The sequence below is a fragment of the Chenopodium album genome, chromosome 11, assembly GCF_948465745.1.
Source record: "Chenopodium album chromosome 11, dcCheAlbu1.1, whole genome shotgun sequence".
Lineage (NCBI taxonomy): Eukaryota > Viridiplantae > Streptophyta > Magnoliopsida > Caryophyllales > Amaranthaceae > Chenopodium > Chenopodium album.
The window spans coordinates 6,415,126-6,430,949 of NC_137844.1; the positions used below are offsets into that span (position 1 = coordinate 6,415,126).

General features: G+C 34.5%; 1 protein-coding gene and 1 long non-coding RNA gene across 3 annotated transcripts; both read right to left on the reverse strand.

The window, feature by feature from the left end:
• Positions 1 to 2,519: 2,519 nt before the first annotated feature.
• LOC145568397 (uncharacterized) lies at positions 2,520 to 4,490 on the reverse strand. Of its 2 annotated transcripts, none has more exons than XM_081627822.1 (3): positions 4,262 to 4,490; positions 4,099 to 4,165; positions 2,520 to 3,934 (listed from the first exon to the last, which is right to left on the reverse strand). In XM_081627822.1, the coding sequence occupies exons 2-3, from the start codon at positions 4,126 to 4,128 to the stop codon at positions 2,984 to 2,986; spliced, it is 981 nt and encodes a 326-aa protein (XP_081483948.1). In that variant the 5' UTR covers positions 4,129 to 4,165; positions 4,262 to 4,490; the 3' UTR covers positions 2,520 to 2,983. The 2 variants fall into 2 exon arrangements, with proteins under 2 accessions (XP_081483948.1, XP_081483947.1); XM_081627821.1 differs by having other exon boundaries at positions 2,520 to 3,939.
• Positions 4,491 to 11,975: 7,485 nt separating this feature from the next.
• Positions 11,976 to 12,632, reverse strand: LOC145568398 (uncharacterized). Its single transcript, XR_014095826.1, has 3 exons — positions 12,594 to 12,632; positions 12,399 to 12,458; positions 11,976 to 12,102 (listed from the first exon to the last, which is right to left on the reverse strand). It is a non-coding gene; the product is annotated as an uncharacterized LOC145568398 (long non-coding RNA).
• Positions 12,633 to 15,824: the final 3,192 nt, after the last annotated feature.

The window sequence follows — 15,824 nt, forward strand, 5'->3', positions numbered from 1 at the left end:
ATTTTGGCTTGCATAATAAAGGAACTTACGTGGATAAAGTAACATAATTACATGTCATACTTCCCAAATTATATTATGATGCCCCCACATAGACCTTCAAGCTTCAAGAAAATTAAAATTGGCAGAAACATAAAAAACAATATTAGAGCAAAACCAGGATATATAGACCCTTGACATCAATCAATTCAAAACATGATTACTAAAAAAAGGATTTGTTTGAAAGCTACTTGCTGTAACATTTCACTACTCAAGCTTGAAAGTAACATGAAATAAAAGCTACAAATGCATTAAAAAATAACATGGCTATAAGCCTATAAGGCCTATAACTCTATGGTACATCATGCATAGTTACATCACAATTAAGCTAAATGAAACTATACCTTCATGGCTTCATTATCCAGGGAAATGTGACCAGGAAATAAAAAATTAAAGAAAAAGATGGCATATTCTCCCAAGCATAGAAAGAACCGCATAAAAAGAACCCTACATGTTTGACATCCTCAGGCAATCAAGCCTCAATCTAACAGAATATCAAAGACAACCACTAGATCCTTAAACAAAATGTTCATTACCTGACTGGAGATCATCAGCACTACCTGTCATGCTGTCAAGGTATCCATACAACATAAAGGAACTAATCAATAATAACTGAAACAACATTCCTCGAACCCAAAAAATCAAGCCCCGGCCCATGGGCCCATACCAAAACAAACAGTCAAACTACAGGACAATTCAGTGATTTCAGGCTAATCTAGAAAGGCCAAGCTTTAAAAGAACTTGAAAATATGTAACAACAACAATGATGATGACAATAACAAGATTGTACCCCTCTGTAGTCTGTCCCCATTTTTTTGCACCATAGATCCACTTTAAGTGAGGGCATTTTGGGTCAAATGGTACAAAAATAAGGGGCGAAGGGAAATAATAATAGTAACCATTAACCAACAAACAAAAAACAAACAAATTCCATGGTTATTTATATAAGCAAACTCATTATTTACATAAGCAAAACTCAGAGGAATGACTGCATGCTTTATAATTGATCCTGTCCTATAGTTTCTGGATGATTCTTAATTACATCATTAAAATTCATGGGTCAAATTCTCTAGCTCACTACATAACGATCAGCATCCTAGACCTTGCATACTACATACCTAAATCAATAACCCATAATAGCCAATAAAAACAGCAAGGGCACCAAAATGATTTCTTCCGGCAGCAGCAGACACTGTATTCACCAAACACATAAAAGATATATTTTCTTTAGTAGAATTGGATCCACCTTCAGCAACAATGAGCCAGAAAAAAGCAAGACACTACCCATAGCTCCTAGATAAAGCTCACAGAAGAAAGAAAAGCTCCTTAATTATCAATATAACCAAAGTTAACACCCTCGTATTCCATTAACTCCATAAGGGCTAAGTAAAAAAAGTCAGAAAATTCAGATAACCGGTTTTTTTAATCAAAATTTTGATTTTATTATTTGAATATTTACAGATTTCAGACCCAAATCATCAGATATAACCAAAATAGATGATTGATCCAGATTTTTGTGATTAGAGATTTGTATCGGATCCGGATCAAAAAATTTCCATATTCTTTCAAAATTTTAATGCACCTATTCACAGATTTATGAACTTTTAAGATGTGCTTCTGCCTTCCTTTAAATTAATGCTGCTCAACAGCAATCAGAGTAATTTCACAACTGATTAGAAGCCACTATCAGATGCAGTACAAAACCATAGAGATCCTGAATGTCACACACACACAAAAGCCATCAAATTTCAATTTACCATACAGACTTTACAACATAGCAGTGATATACATTAGTTACAGGCAAGAAATTTTCACAATATCAGTACTTTATCTTGTTCCTGTCTTATGAGCCATAGCACCAAACCATCTGTAAGAGCTCTTAATATTTCCAAACAGATACAAACATGCAATTTCCTTCAAGCTGAATGAACATTTCCTGCAAGTTCCATTTAAGTTCTCTAAAAATCTAACTCAGAAAGTTGCATAACACAAAAATGAATATTAAGCCAAAAAAAATGTGTTGGAAGTTAAATAAACCAAGGTGCCCCAAGCACAAGAGCTCGGCCTAGCACAATTTTAAGAGATGGAAGATTTATGGGCTGTTGTCTTAACCACCTGCAGGTCTAACCACTATTTGATACGTGTCATACGTCTATATGAATAGTAATTAAACAATGAAAAATAAGGTTCCAATGTCAGTTTCCCCTCATCAGCCTTTCAGATCATGGCAATCAAATTTGGTATCCCCAACAACCTTGTTGTGGAGTCAAACCAGTATTTAACGAGCAGAGGGCACTAACAGCTCTCACTAAGAATAGCACAGCCTCCTACATAGTTGTGCTTCTAAGACAGGATTTTGAAAATATCATTCATGGGTATGTGAAACTGAAAAATAAGTGGTGTGGAAAAGAGTCAAAAAAGACTCCATAAATAAACATAAAATGGAACCCACAGAGAAAAAAAAAATTAAGAAGAATACATACTAGGCAGTAAAGAAGGATCTCAGCTTCTTCCATCAAATTCTCTTTCAATGTGATGAAACAGACACCAAGTTCTCTCCAGCACAAACAAAATACGTATCCGTAGTATATAGCTAGTATCAAATCCAAGGATCAAATAGTTTGCTGCTAACATAAAAGACAAAAGCAAATGGAGAACAGACAAGATTGTAATGATCTTTAATGTATTTCCATTTCTGTACCACTTATCTATTCACATACTAGCATCAATTCCTCTACAATCAGCAAAAGCACCACATAGATTAGGACCAAACTCTCTATATTCAAGCCAGCTCAATAACTCGGTGCTTAAAACCACAAGCTTTTACACCCACATCTACGAACTAGAATCAGGCTAGATCAACACGACACTGATAGACAACACAAAGTAAAAACTGAGAATTCCACCATACATAAGCTGAGCCCCAAAAGAAATACAACTTTATATCCTAAACCCTTGAAGACGACATGCTACAAGAGCGAGCCAAACGAATTGTTAGACTACCACCGGACACACTGGCCTCCTTCTCTACTGGTTCTGAAGCATACTCCTTCCTGCATCCAGGACAACGCGCATCCTCCTCAAGAATCCTCTTGTGACAAAAAAGGCACAAATGGAACCCGCACGGGCAAGGGAGAAAACTGGAATCCGTCAAGTCCAAATCCTCACAGCATATAGGGCACGATGTAGGCACACGAGGAGTCATATTGTTACGAACCCAAGGGTTTCCAAATCCTTGAAGCCTCTCTGCACCAGTCGGAAAACTATGCTGTTTAGCCAAATTGGGCAAACTCTGAGGCCTAAAAGCATCATCCGGTCTCCAAGCTTTGCAATTCTCACTACCCCTGCCCAATATCCCAACCCCAACGCTCTTCGATTTCTCCAATTGAGCATCCACATTCTCACAGATAGGCAGCTGACCTTCAAAATTCAACCCATCCGCAGTTTCTCGGCCAGGGGAAAGATTAGAGTTAGAGTTATGACCCTGATTAGCATCAGAAGCACCAACCAAAGCATCTGCAACAGCCTCCCAATCATCCAAACACTCATCATCCTCACAACCACCAACACCATCACCATCCTCTTCTTCTGTCAAACTCCCTGAGAAGCATCCCCTGCCGCTGCTGAAGCTCGAGCTGCTGCTGCTGCTGCTGCTGCTACCAGTATAAGTAATCCCTGAATCATTTCCCCTAGAAATGCTACTCGTCGGACTATTCGACGGGGATGATTCCGAGTCACTAAAGTGGTGGCTGATCTCCTCCACTCCCGGATTATCCACTTCTAAAACCTTACAGCATTGCGCCGCCTTCTTCCGAGTTTCAATCGCCGGCCCATTGAATTTACCACCACCACCAACATCAACAACAGGAACATTCACTTCCTCCTTGCAATTCTTGTTCTTCACTATTATTAAAATTAAATTCATCACAAATTTCACCAATCAATCAAACTTCAAACACTAATCCAAAACCAATCCAAGATTTTCAAACACTAATCCAAAACCAAACCAAGATTTTCAAAAAAAAATCCAAAAAAAAAATTAATAATAAAACAATGCAGTACCTTGAGAAAGCCACTGTTCACGGCGAGCATCAAGCTTACACTGCTTCAATTTCGCCGACCTATTCGCCTGAACAATCAAAAACTCCATAATCAAACAAATTTTCATGCAATCAAAAAATTTCCCAAAATAAAATCAAATTAAAGAGATAAGATGATTAATTACCCGTTTTTTCTTGCCGAAATCCTTGGAAACATTAGGAATCGAAGCATTGATGGTTGAATCAGACACCATGATTGAAGATAAACCTCGAATTTGATTGAAATCAAAAACCCTAATTTCCGAATTTTTATTTTTTATGGGACAAAGAAGAAAATAAAAATATCTGACAGAAAAATATAAATGGTGAAGAAAGAGAATGGATAACGGAAACTGCTCTGCTCCTCTCGCTCGCCTTTTCGCAGTCAATTAAAAAAACCATCATAACATTTTCTCAATCATATATATAATCTTTTTATTCCAATTTTACCCTTGATTTTTTCTTGAATTTACAGGGATTTAGGGTAATTTTTCAGCTGTTGTTCACTTGTTTGTGATGAACGGTGTCGTTTGTTTATTGGGGGTTTGACTTGTGTGAATGACGTTAGATGTACGTGTGTGCTTGATCCCCAAGGTAAAATTTTGGGTTGGAGGGGTATTTTGGGGAATTTGATATTTGGGGGAGTAAATTGGATTGAGACAAAAAAAAAAAAAAAAAAAAAAAAAAAAAAAGGGAAATGGTTAATTTGGATTCTTTTACAAAATCGCTGGATTGGATTTGATTTGCTTAATGCTAGGTGGAATTAATGCCAACAAAAAATATAAAGAAAAATAAATAAATGGAGAGTACATTTGACATTTCACACGTTCTTATCATTTATTGTTTGCACAATAATTATGACAAGGATGAAGTAAAAAAAAAAGGTTGAAAGTAAGAAAAAATAGATTTGATTTGTTTTTTTAGGGGAATTCAAGTTTATATCCTTGATTCCCCTCAAAAAAAAAAAAAAAAAAAAAAAAAAAAAAAAAAAAAGAAAAGGTTTATATCCTTGATAAATAGGTAGTGCATTCCTTAAAAAAAATAAATAAAAACATGTAATGTATATTTTTGTAATTTTGCAATTTTAATGTGAGGTTATATTTCTAAAACAAACATGTAGTGCTAATGATTTCAACCGTAGTAGGCATCGCATCGCATATTAGTAAACTGCATACGTTCCATAATGCTCTTAACATATTTTACTTTTTTTTTTACTAGTCGTTGGAGCACGCGCGATGCGAGTGCTCCCCCAACGGTAAGATAAGTGAAATTCGTGGTTGTGTTCGGTTATTGTGATATTCGTAATTGTGTTCGGTTATTGTGATATTTGTGGTGTGTTCGAATTTTATAATAGCAATGATACACATGAATTTGTAGTATTAACAAGCTAGGATTAGTGATAAAGTTTTAATGGGGAAATATCTATTGAAAGTGATACAAATTAGTGCTACAAATTAGCTAACACTTCCTCTCGACATTGCCTTCTCTATCTACATATCTCGTTCTTCCTCTGGTCCCTTTTCCTCTCTTGACTCTACTCTATCTCTCTCCTAGCCCTTTTCTTTATTTCCCAAAACTCTCCTTCTCCTTGCTCTTTTTTAGTGGATTCATAGCTTTAAACTCTCTCTCTCTCTCTGTCATGTAAATCCAAAAAAGTATTTAAGTTAAACAATTTCCTAGCTACAATAATTGAAAAATAAATTTCTGGGATATAGAGGAGATACTAACCACGTTCACCAATATTGGAAAGACTCCAAATTTTACAAATGTAAGGTTTGCAAATTTGAGAATATCTAAGTTTAAAAAAATTATCCTTGCAAAATACTTTGATGGTTTTACAAATTTTAGTCAACATCTGCTTTTTAATGTCAAATCCTCTTCTCTATATGTAGAAGAATTGTACAATATTTATGACTTGTCAAAATTTAAAAAGTTTTATTTATATATTCCACAATTACATTAAAGATGATTTCTTGTATATCTTCCTTCTATAAGGATGGTTTCCTCCGTCTTTGTCTAGAATCTCCCCTTTTATTATTCCTCTAATCTCCGTATGTAAATATTGTTGATCTTACAGCAACCACGGTTTAATTAACAATAGAAATTGTAATAACACTAATTCATTTAATAATATGCAAAACAATAATTATCGAAATGTTGGGCGTGTATATATTCTAATAATGTAGAGTACATATATGCGCCAAGTATAGATGAAATGTTGAAAACTAAGAATCTCATGTTATATTGATATCTGTACATACAATGATACAAGTAATCTAATGAACAAAATTGAGTGCAAAAAAAACAAAAAAAAAATGAAGAGTACCTAGAAGATGAAAACCCAATGAAATCAAAAGGACAAAAAAAGTATCAGTAAACCAATGAAACAAAGAGTTCTAAGTTTGTGAGCAGAAAGTGATGAAAAATTGAGCTTGTACATGTAATCTAGAGCTGAGGAATTTGTAAAATGGTGAAAGTCCAGGAATTTTGCAAAATAAGAGACAGAACAAAATTAATTACTTAAGTAATACTCAGAAGCAATATATAATGATCTATTGAAGTAATAATAAACAAAAAGAACAATATTTCTGCACCTGAGGGACTGTCTTCCTTTGCTTTCGGTCCTGCAGCAATAACATTCTCGACAGGTAGAGGGGCAAAGGATGACCAATATTCGAGTTTAGCTTCTGTGATGACTGGATAGATACCTTAGAAATGTATAGAGCCATATATCAACTTTCATTATTTGCATTATAAGGGAAAAAAAAATGAAAAACAATAATTAGATGTCAGCAGGGTCTTGCTAAATTAATCAATTACCACATCGTACACATAAACTCCAATATTGAGCAAGCCAACACCTCTTAAGAACCACCTCTTCTTATTCCAACGTTATGAACCATGTAAATACAATTGGAAACAATTATAATAAGAAATGAAAGAAGAGTAGAGCTCAAACCATCTCTTCCCACGTCAACATTAATCTATGAACCGTAGACCGAAAAGATCTTTATTCGGACTCGGACTCCTGGAGCTAATCAAGTGCACAAATTGCCTCATTTCTAGTAGACTATTCAAAATAAAGTGTCATTTTATCTATTAAGAAGCATGAAAAGAAAATCTAGCATCTGAAAGATCGGTAGCTAGAGAAGTAAAATTGGACACCTCTGCCTCTATCCTAAGTGCCAACTATCATAGTTAACTAATTGAAAAATAATTGATCACCCACCCTCTAATACGGATGATAAATAGGAGCTTTGGCTCTGGCTTGACGTAGAATCCACCCTTCAATTTAGTCTCCCTTGTGAGACAGATCAATTCCCTCTCCCGATTAACAATAATAAACAAGTTTAATCAGAAACTTAATTAAATAACCATACACCAAGAATACACGCCACAAATAACATGCTCAGACCTGGTTTGTGTATTCCTTAGTGTCGCTCAGCCCTCTTAAAGATCAGCTTCCTGATTTCAACTCTTCTTCTTCTTCTGAACATCCTGATCCTCCTTGGCCAAAGCCCATTTGTAGACACCCATTTGTGTCTCCCCAAAACCAAACCCAGTGATGAATACCTTTCGCGTCGAACCATAATCGAATGAGGTGAAAGTGTGAAAAGTCAAGTGATGCGGTTAGTTTTTATTAAAAATCTCTTTTTTCTGTTTTTGAAAACCCACTCTATTTTATGAAAACGTCCAATCCAGTTTAGTTTGGTCCATGATAAGGGTCCAATAATGGTGTAGTTGGATGGGGCTTGAAAAGACCTTTCCAACGATATATTATAAGCCCAATTCCGATGAATAATGAGGAAGTTATGGCCAAAATACTAAACTGGGCCCAAATCGGATTTTACCTACGACCCAATGATCATGAGGAGGGTCCAAAGGTTTAATCCTATTCCTAAACTAATTAGGATTGATTAGAATCTTCTATAAGTTTCTAAAATATCTTAATTATCCTTTTTTGAAAAGATAAGATCATGGAATTTGATTTAAATATAAACTTTCCTTTTTTTAAAACTTTCCTAATTCTATTCGGATTTAAAGATGTTCAAAGATAGTCAGAGATTATTTTCGTGCCTCATATTTTTTATCCAAATTTTATATGGTTGGATAGATCTTGAAATTATCTTTCCAATAATATATTATAATATTAATTCCGAGCTATAACGAAAAAGATATGAAAGATATACGAAACTCTATCCAAAACTGACACCCTTTCACTATTTCAGCCATATCTTTTTATCTACAAAAGATTTTAATCTGATTCTAATTTCATTAGAAAGTAGACTTCAAGAGCTTTCCAACGACATATTATATGACTTATTTGGACTTCTAGATCAAAAGATATGATAAAAACAAAATCCGCAAAAACTGTTTCTGTCGCCTGGCGACAGGATAAATTTCTGGCGACAAAGTCGGTTTGTTAGCGACAGAGTGGAGTTTTATTCCTTATCAAATTCTATGATTTTCCGGACTATTTTCTTATAAATAGGGTCCCGAACCTCTTTTTCTCTATCATCAACTCTCATGAACTCTCATCTATTCTCCCAATCAATTCTCTCTATTCTCTCTCTAAGCAATATTGCTTAATTCTTATTTTCTCTCTCTCTTTCTAAACCAACCTTTTTACATACAATATTCCGCATTCACAAGATCTTGAAACACTTAGCCAAGTTCGAAGTTGCCTTCGCCCTAGACGTGAAAGGTTGATAATTTCTGAGGTTTTGGTCCAAATCTAGTCAAAACTTTATTTAATTTGATTTTGATTTAATTATTTAATTAATTTTTATTATTTTCATTGAAGTTTACTAACTTGTGTATTTTGTTATTAGAAAGAGGTACGAGGCTTCAAAGTATGTAATCTTATTACTCTCTTTCAATGTAGAAAGCATGTTTATTATTGTTTAATATTCTTAGTATCATGTTAGGATGTTTTTATGCTTTCTAGAATCATGTTTAGGATGCCTTTGCTCTTTTCTAATATTATAATATCATGTTAGTACCATGTTAGGTTTAAAGCTTTGATCTTTATCGTTTAGTGACATGCTAGGATTTGTTATTAATCTTGTTAGTATCATGCCTAGGATCTTGCTATTATATTTAAGCTTTATTATTAACATGCTCTTGATTATTATCATTATTGTTTATTATTATGTTGCTTGATTTATATTATTTATTGTTATTGCTTGATCACACCTTTTATGATTGTTAAAGGGAATTTGTACTTGAAATCACGCTTAATAAGATAATTATTAATTTGGTTTAGGTTAATGTGATTTAACTCAAGTGATCGCCAATAATAGTATTATTTGTGCATTAATTTCAACCAACATAGATAAACAGGGTAGGTTCAATATGATGTTTGTATGTTATTCAAAAAGCGCGCATGAATACGAGCAGAACAAAGTAGAGGCCTATTTTATAGGGCGGGTCCTTTCTTTTGTAGATTGGATTCGTACCCTCATCCCCGGACCCTGTTTGGTTCAAGACCTTATGGACTAGTTGATGGTCCTTTTGGATTGTCTTTTGGGTTTACAAGTTCCTAAAACTTGTTGGCGACTCTTTTTGCTCTTTTTCTTTCCCTTTGGAACGCCACCGTACTTTAGTGTATGATCACAGTGGGGTTCAAGTTTGGGGTCATAATGCTTGAAATATTCCCTACACCATTCTTCCTCCCTCTTCTGCTTTTTCAAAACCGACTCCAGTACTACAACTTAAACATTCAAACTATCAGTTTCTTCATCTAACATCTAAGAAAATTGAGTTGGTCCATGGTTTAAGGCACCAAGGTAGGTCAAACATGAAACTTGTTATTCTGTCCCTGCATACACTTGTAAAGTATTAAGGTGATTTTTTTTATACCTAAAACCTTCTTAAGATAATTTTCACTATAAAACATCACGTCTTAATCTAGAAAGCCTTATAGGGTATCATAACCTTTATTCTTATATTAGTTTGTTGAAGTATCAACTCCAAGAGGCCAAGATCAAAGGCCTCGGCTAATCTTACAATTTCCATTCCAAGATTAAAGAAAATCAGTTAAAATCCAAACAAATATTGAAGAGAAAAAGGAGAATTTCGGTGGAAAAATGATAGACATAACAAAAAAAGCACCAATACCAGCAAAGTTCAATCCCCATGCCCCACCCCACCCTGACACTCAGACTAATCTAGTTACCTATGAAAGAAAAAAATACAACCATCATATATGACACACCACTCCATGTACATATGCAATTACCTCAGCATTTGAACCATAACCCCTCATAACAAGCCCAGCCTTCGAATGAGCTTCTTTGTCACTTATATTGACCTTTAGAACCTCTATCTGCTTTTTGGCACAAATTAACAAAAGAAGTAATATGAAAACAAATTTTAAATGTCAAAGAACTCAATATCAATACTAATTTCTCCGTACCTATTTAAAGAACTTGATAAATTTTGTAGTTCAAATGATCAGCTATGCAAAAAAGGCACAATAACGATTTTTCACAATGATACCTGAATTAAAATACATGGAATTAATACAAACTTTTGAGATAAATAATAATTTAGTACAACTCAACTTTATTTTGGGGAGTGGGGGGAGCTAATTGAAAATATTCATTACAAACAAAAAAATCAAGTTATGTACCATTTCATTTACCACTCAAACAAAAAAATCAATGTGTAAAATTACCACTCAAAACTCTCACCAATTCATTTACCAATTTACTAAAAACACTTCAAATTCCATAAAAAATTTCCTAACTTCAACTGAGCTTGTTTCTCAATCAATCAATCAAATTAAAATTCCATCAATTCCACAAAACACAAACATCAACCAAAACACACAAATCACAACCACATCATAAATTAATCATTACATTCTAGAAATTATTTTTTTTTTTTTACAAAAAAACACAGATCAACCATGCAATATTACCTGAGTTTCTTCACCTTAAACTCGAATCCACCAAATCTTGCTTATTCTTCCTCCTGATTTTATTGAAAAAAAAAACCAAATCAATGAACAAAATATCGTTGTATGCATTCTACACGTCATATGATGTTTCAAGTTATATTTCTTTATATATAATGTCATTATGCAAACCAATTAATTATTTAGTAGATTACATACTCCCTTTGGATCCTCAGTTAACTTCAATCATAACATAAGACACAAACAAAATAGTGGCATGATTGCTAAATACAAACAGAGTGTGAGGTGAAGAAGAGGGGGACAAGTATCCAAAAAGGTTGCTCCCTCTTCACACCATTATTTGAATCCCAAAACCATGATAACGTCAAGTGTGGAATCTAATAACCTCTCGTTCATAGGATGCACTCTGTATAATAGTTATTTGAATCATTTTTTAGTAAGTCAAATGCAACAGCCTTAATAAAAAAGAACAGATACAAAAGGGATGGTCAATCACCATTTAGCATGCATAAGAAGAACCAGCAATACGAGGAATCAAATGCACCAAGACAAGTAGGCATATTAGCTGCAAATTATCAGTAATGCAATTATGTGTCATCTCATACCCCAAAATAATTCTCATATATTAACTCCTTATCAACATAAAGCTTCTTTTGTAATGGATCATATCAACATACATGATAAAACTGAGGGCTCTCTTTTTCCCCCTCCCCCTCCCAAAAAAAAAACACCCAATTGCAAATTGATTTGCATATAGAAATGCAAAAGGAACCTTATTAATTGCATTCTAGTGACCAAGTGATTATACAACCATCCACAAAGGAACTTATATACTTAGAAGTTTCCTCAGATTAAGCAACCAAAAAAGGGACACCACACAAAACTATCTTTTAATTTAGTTCAGATAATCAACAATGATGCACACAGATTTTACTCACCTTTGCGGCATTTAGTAAAACCAACAATGTTTGCAATGCTGAGAGACAAACACACTGCTACAACAAGGAGATAATCTGCTTGAAACCGTATCAGAGAAAATATTCCGAGAATGATCCAGGCAGCAGCCTACAAAGAAGGAAAAATCAACAAACCTGGACTTAGATAGCAAAATACCAAAATCAGCATCCCAAATTATATAAGATAGACATGTTTGGAACCGTTGTATACTTCATTAAGTCCTTAACAAATTTATTTTAGGAAGCAATTGTACCAATTCAGGAACAGGATGTAATTTTAAGAGAGTACCTAGTAACTTTTAATTTGTATTTGTAATGGCTCAAAAAAATAGATAGATATTTATTTGCAAGAAGGGACTACATTATTTTTAAAGAAAATAAAATGAAACGAGGAGCTTCACTCACTGTGAGATAAAGGCTCCACCAAAACAGCCACGAGTCCTTCTTGTTCATGCGAGCCAATGACTGTACAGCACAAAAAGATGAATTCATAAAGAGAAACTTAGAAAGGCACGCCATTCAGCTAAGCAAAAGATGGTCAAGCAATACTCAACATGCAATGACTATTAGAATAATTCTAGTGCAATAATGAGTACTTACCTCAGGATCAAGAGATTCAAATTTCCAGATACTTTCTCCTAAATCATTAATTTCATTACCTTCTCTAACAGAGCCAACATTGACTCTGTCATGAGGCAACATTGACCCTATCATGGCATAAGTTCCCAATAAGTTTAAAGAAGTACAGAACAATTTAGCTCAGAGTTGAAAGAATATAAATTTTGAAAAAGCTTATTAGCAATGCAACTATAATGAGTATAGTAGCATTTTTGTTAGCCAGAAAAAACATAAAATTTATCCTTCATAAGTTGTAATTCAAATATCTTTAAGAATGCCAGCATCATTGACATGTAGCAGTTAAGCAAATTAGATTATTAGACAGGGAGCATTTAGAGTTATATGAAGGTAAAACAAAAAGGTAATAGCGTAATGAAAGAAATCCTAGTTCATTTACCAAATCGTGAAGAGGGTATCCTGTGAAGCAAATTTTGCATGACAGACTTGATTTCACTCACAGAAGATTGATCACATATCTACACATGTAATTTCCAAGATAATGAAAAAGAACCAATAAATGAACTTTTTTTTAAAAAAAAAAACAAAACAAAACAAAAAAACAAACATACAATCCAATCAACTAAATATTAAAAATTTAGCTTTCATCATCAACCAAAAATAAACCCAGTAAAACCGAATTAATACCAGGAATAATTTAAAATTTTAAAGATTTTATTTAAAAAAAAAAACAAATCAACGAACAAAATATCGTTGTAGGCCCAAAATTACCCAGATATTAAAATTTTGGGTGAATAAAAATCTCAAACGCTTGGAAAACCCGAAATTGGAAAAGAAAAGGGAAGAAGTTACCTTAGTGTCGTGATTAGGGCGATTACAGGAGGAGCAAGAAAGGGAATAGCCTGGAACTCTGGAAGCATGGTAAAATTGACAGTCGCCATTGACGAACTTCCTTCAAAACAAAATTCTGCAAAACCATAAATCACAATCCTTGTCGAACAAAAGGGGTGCAAAATTGAAGTAATTCCACCCTAAAATTGATTGGAAATTAAGAAAACCCTAATAATTAATTATCAAGAAAGGAAAGAATAAGAGGAGACAATTGGCAATCGAACCTGTAATTGTTCGACAGGAGAAGAGTAATCGAAACGCTGAGAAGAATCGAAGCACCATCGTCGAAATGGATGATCGTTGATCTTGAGTTGCAGAAGTTTCTCTCTCTAGGTTTCTCTCTCCTTGTTTCCCCTAAATACTGACCCTTTTTCCTTCAGATTCAGACAGAGTTGGAAGAAGGAAGAAGCAAGAAGGTCAGAAGGTGAGGAAGTCGGTGAAAAGCAAGGGCCAAGTAAGTCGGTGGAAATAGGGGGTATAATTGGCAATTCATTAATGTTGGGGGCAAGGCTGTAATAACACCAAAAAATACTATTCATAAGGAATAGTACCAACATTTGCATTTTTATAAGGTTTAAGGATAATGTTATTGACATATTCATATTCTTCGTATTATCTAATGTCCTACTTATAAAAAGCTTCTTTACTCTAACTATATTGTTATTCTTACTCCATCATACATTCATTTCTAATTTTTTTACATTAGGGCTTGTTCACTTCAGCTTAATTTCAGTTCAGTTCAGCTCCTAATTTCCTTCTCTTAAAAAATACTACCTCCGTTTCAAGTTAGTTGTAACTTTAGGAGGTTCGCGGACTCCTAGGCAAAATTTCATAATATGTAATTAATGAATTAAATGATATACAATTAAGGTTAAGAGAGAGAGTAGGGATGTTTAATAATTCAAACACCACCACCAGTCCACTGCCAACACCAACCAGTCCACCACCACCCTCATCAGCACCACCAACCATATAGCCACCACAAACCCACCCACTCACCTTGAATCACCTCGAACCCATCACCATTCAATCATGAACCACCCTAACACCACCCCAACCCCCACTCACACGAACCACCTCGAACCCACCACCGCGAAATCCACCCCTCACCTTGAACCACTTGAAACCAGCCTCACTCACCCACTATTCACCCACGAAAACCACTCCCTACCCTAAACCACCTCTAAACCAGCTTCACCCACCGTAAAATCCAACCCGTCGTCACCGTGAACCAACCCGAACTCACGAAAACCACTCCAAACCATCAGATCTAAACGATTTGAAGAGAGAGAGGGGGAAATAGGAACTCTGGAGAGGAAGGGGCGGTGGTCAAAGGCTGCGAAATCGAAGGTGGTCTTTAGTGGTGGCGAAATCGAAGGTGGTATTCAGTGGTGGCGCCATTGAAGGTTGTGGCTAGAGGTGGCGGCGACATTGAAAGTGGTGGTTGGATGAGTTCGTGGAGCTGGGATGAAGATTGATGGAAGTTGATGATTTTTGGAATTTATGTTGATTGTTGATTGAATCTGGTTTTGGGTGAATTAAATTAGGTGAGAATATTTATGTTAATTAAGTTAGGTTATTATTTTAATGAGTTATGATGTGGTGAGTTAATTGTGTTATTGAAATATTAAGTAAGGATATTTTTGTAATTTTGTATAAAAAACTTACTAAAATAGGAAAAAAATGAAAGTTGCAGCTAATGTGTAGCACCCCGAAATGACAAAAGTTGCAACTAATATATAACGGTGATAGTATTCATTTCAGCTCAGATCAGTTTAGTTGAGCTCCAAGTAGTTCAACTCAGTTCAGTTCAGCTCAACTCGGTTTAGTAAATGTGAACAAACTCTTAATCTTGATTACTCCAACCATCTATTTTACATATACACCCATGTTTTTACATACCTCACAATTTTTTTTTTCTTTTTTCTTTTTTTTTTTTTTTCTATGGCCACTTACTATTTCACATTATTATCATTATTATTTTATAATCTTTTTTGTAAATTCTTATCCAAATACTACGGAGTAAATGTTAAAAGGAAAATTCTCTTAGGTGAACTCCAACTTTTTAATTTTCTAAGTGGTAAACGTTTTACAATTTTATCATCAATGGTAAACCTAAATTTTTTTACATTAAGTCAACTATAACATTAATGATAAATTTTAACTAGATATTTAGCCATAGTAAGTTATTTTTTTTTTATTTTTTTACATTTATTTTAGAAATATTTTTTTATAAAACAAAAAAAGACGTCTGTCCTCCCCACCTCCAGCCGGCGACGCCTAGCTTGCCCCACCTCCGACCGGTGACTCCCCGCACCTCCTCTCATTCCCCTTCCCCCCATTGTCGCTCGCCCCGCACCTCCT

What these genes read in the sequence shown, in the direction of transcription:
- LOC145568397 (XM_081627821.1), bottom strand. Translation starts at nt 4,330, where the DNA reads ATGGTGTCTGATTCAACCATCAATGCTTCGATTCCTAATGTTTCCAAG. An exon ending in ATTTCGGCAAGAAAAAACGG is followed by an intron (nt 4,166 to 4,261) that starts GTAATTAATCAT and finishes TTGATTGTTCAG; the next exon opens with GCGAATAGGTCGGCGAAATT. An exon ending in TGAACAGTGGCTTTCTCAAG is followed by an intron (nt 3,940 to 4,098) that starts GTACTGCATTGT and finishes TTTTAATAATAG; the next exon opens with TGAAGAACAAGAATTGCAAG.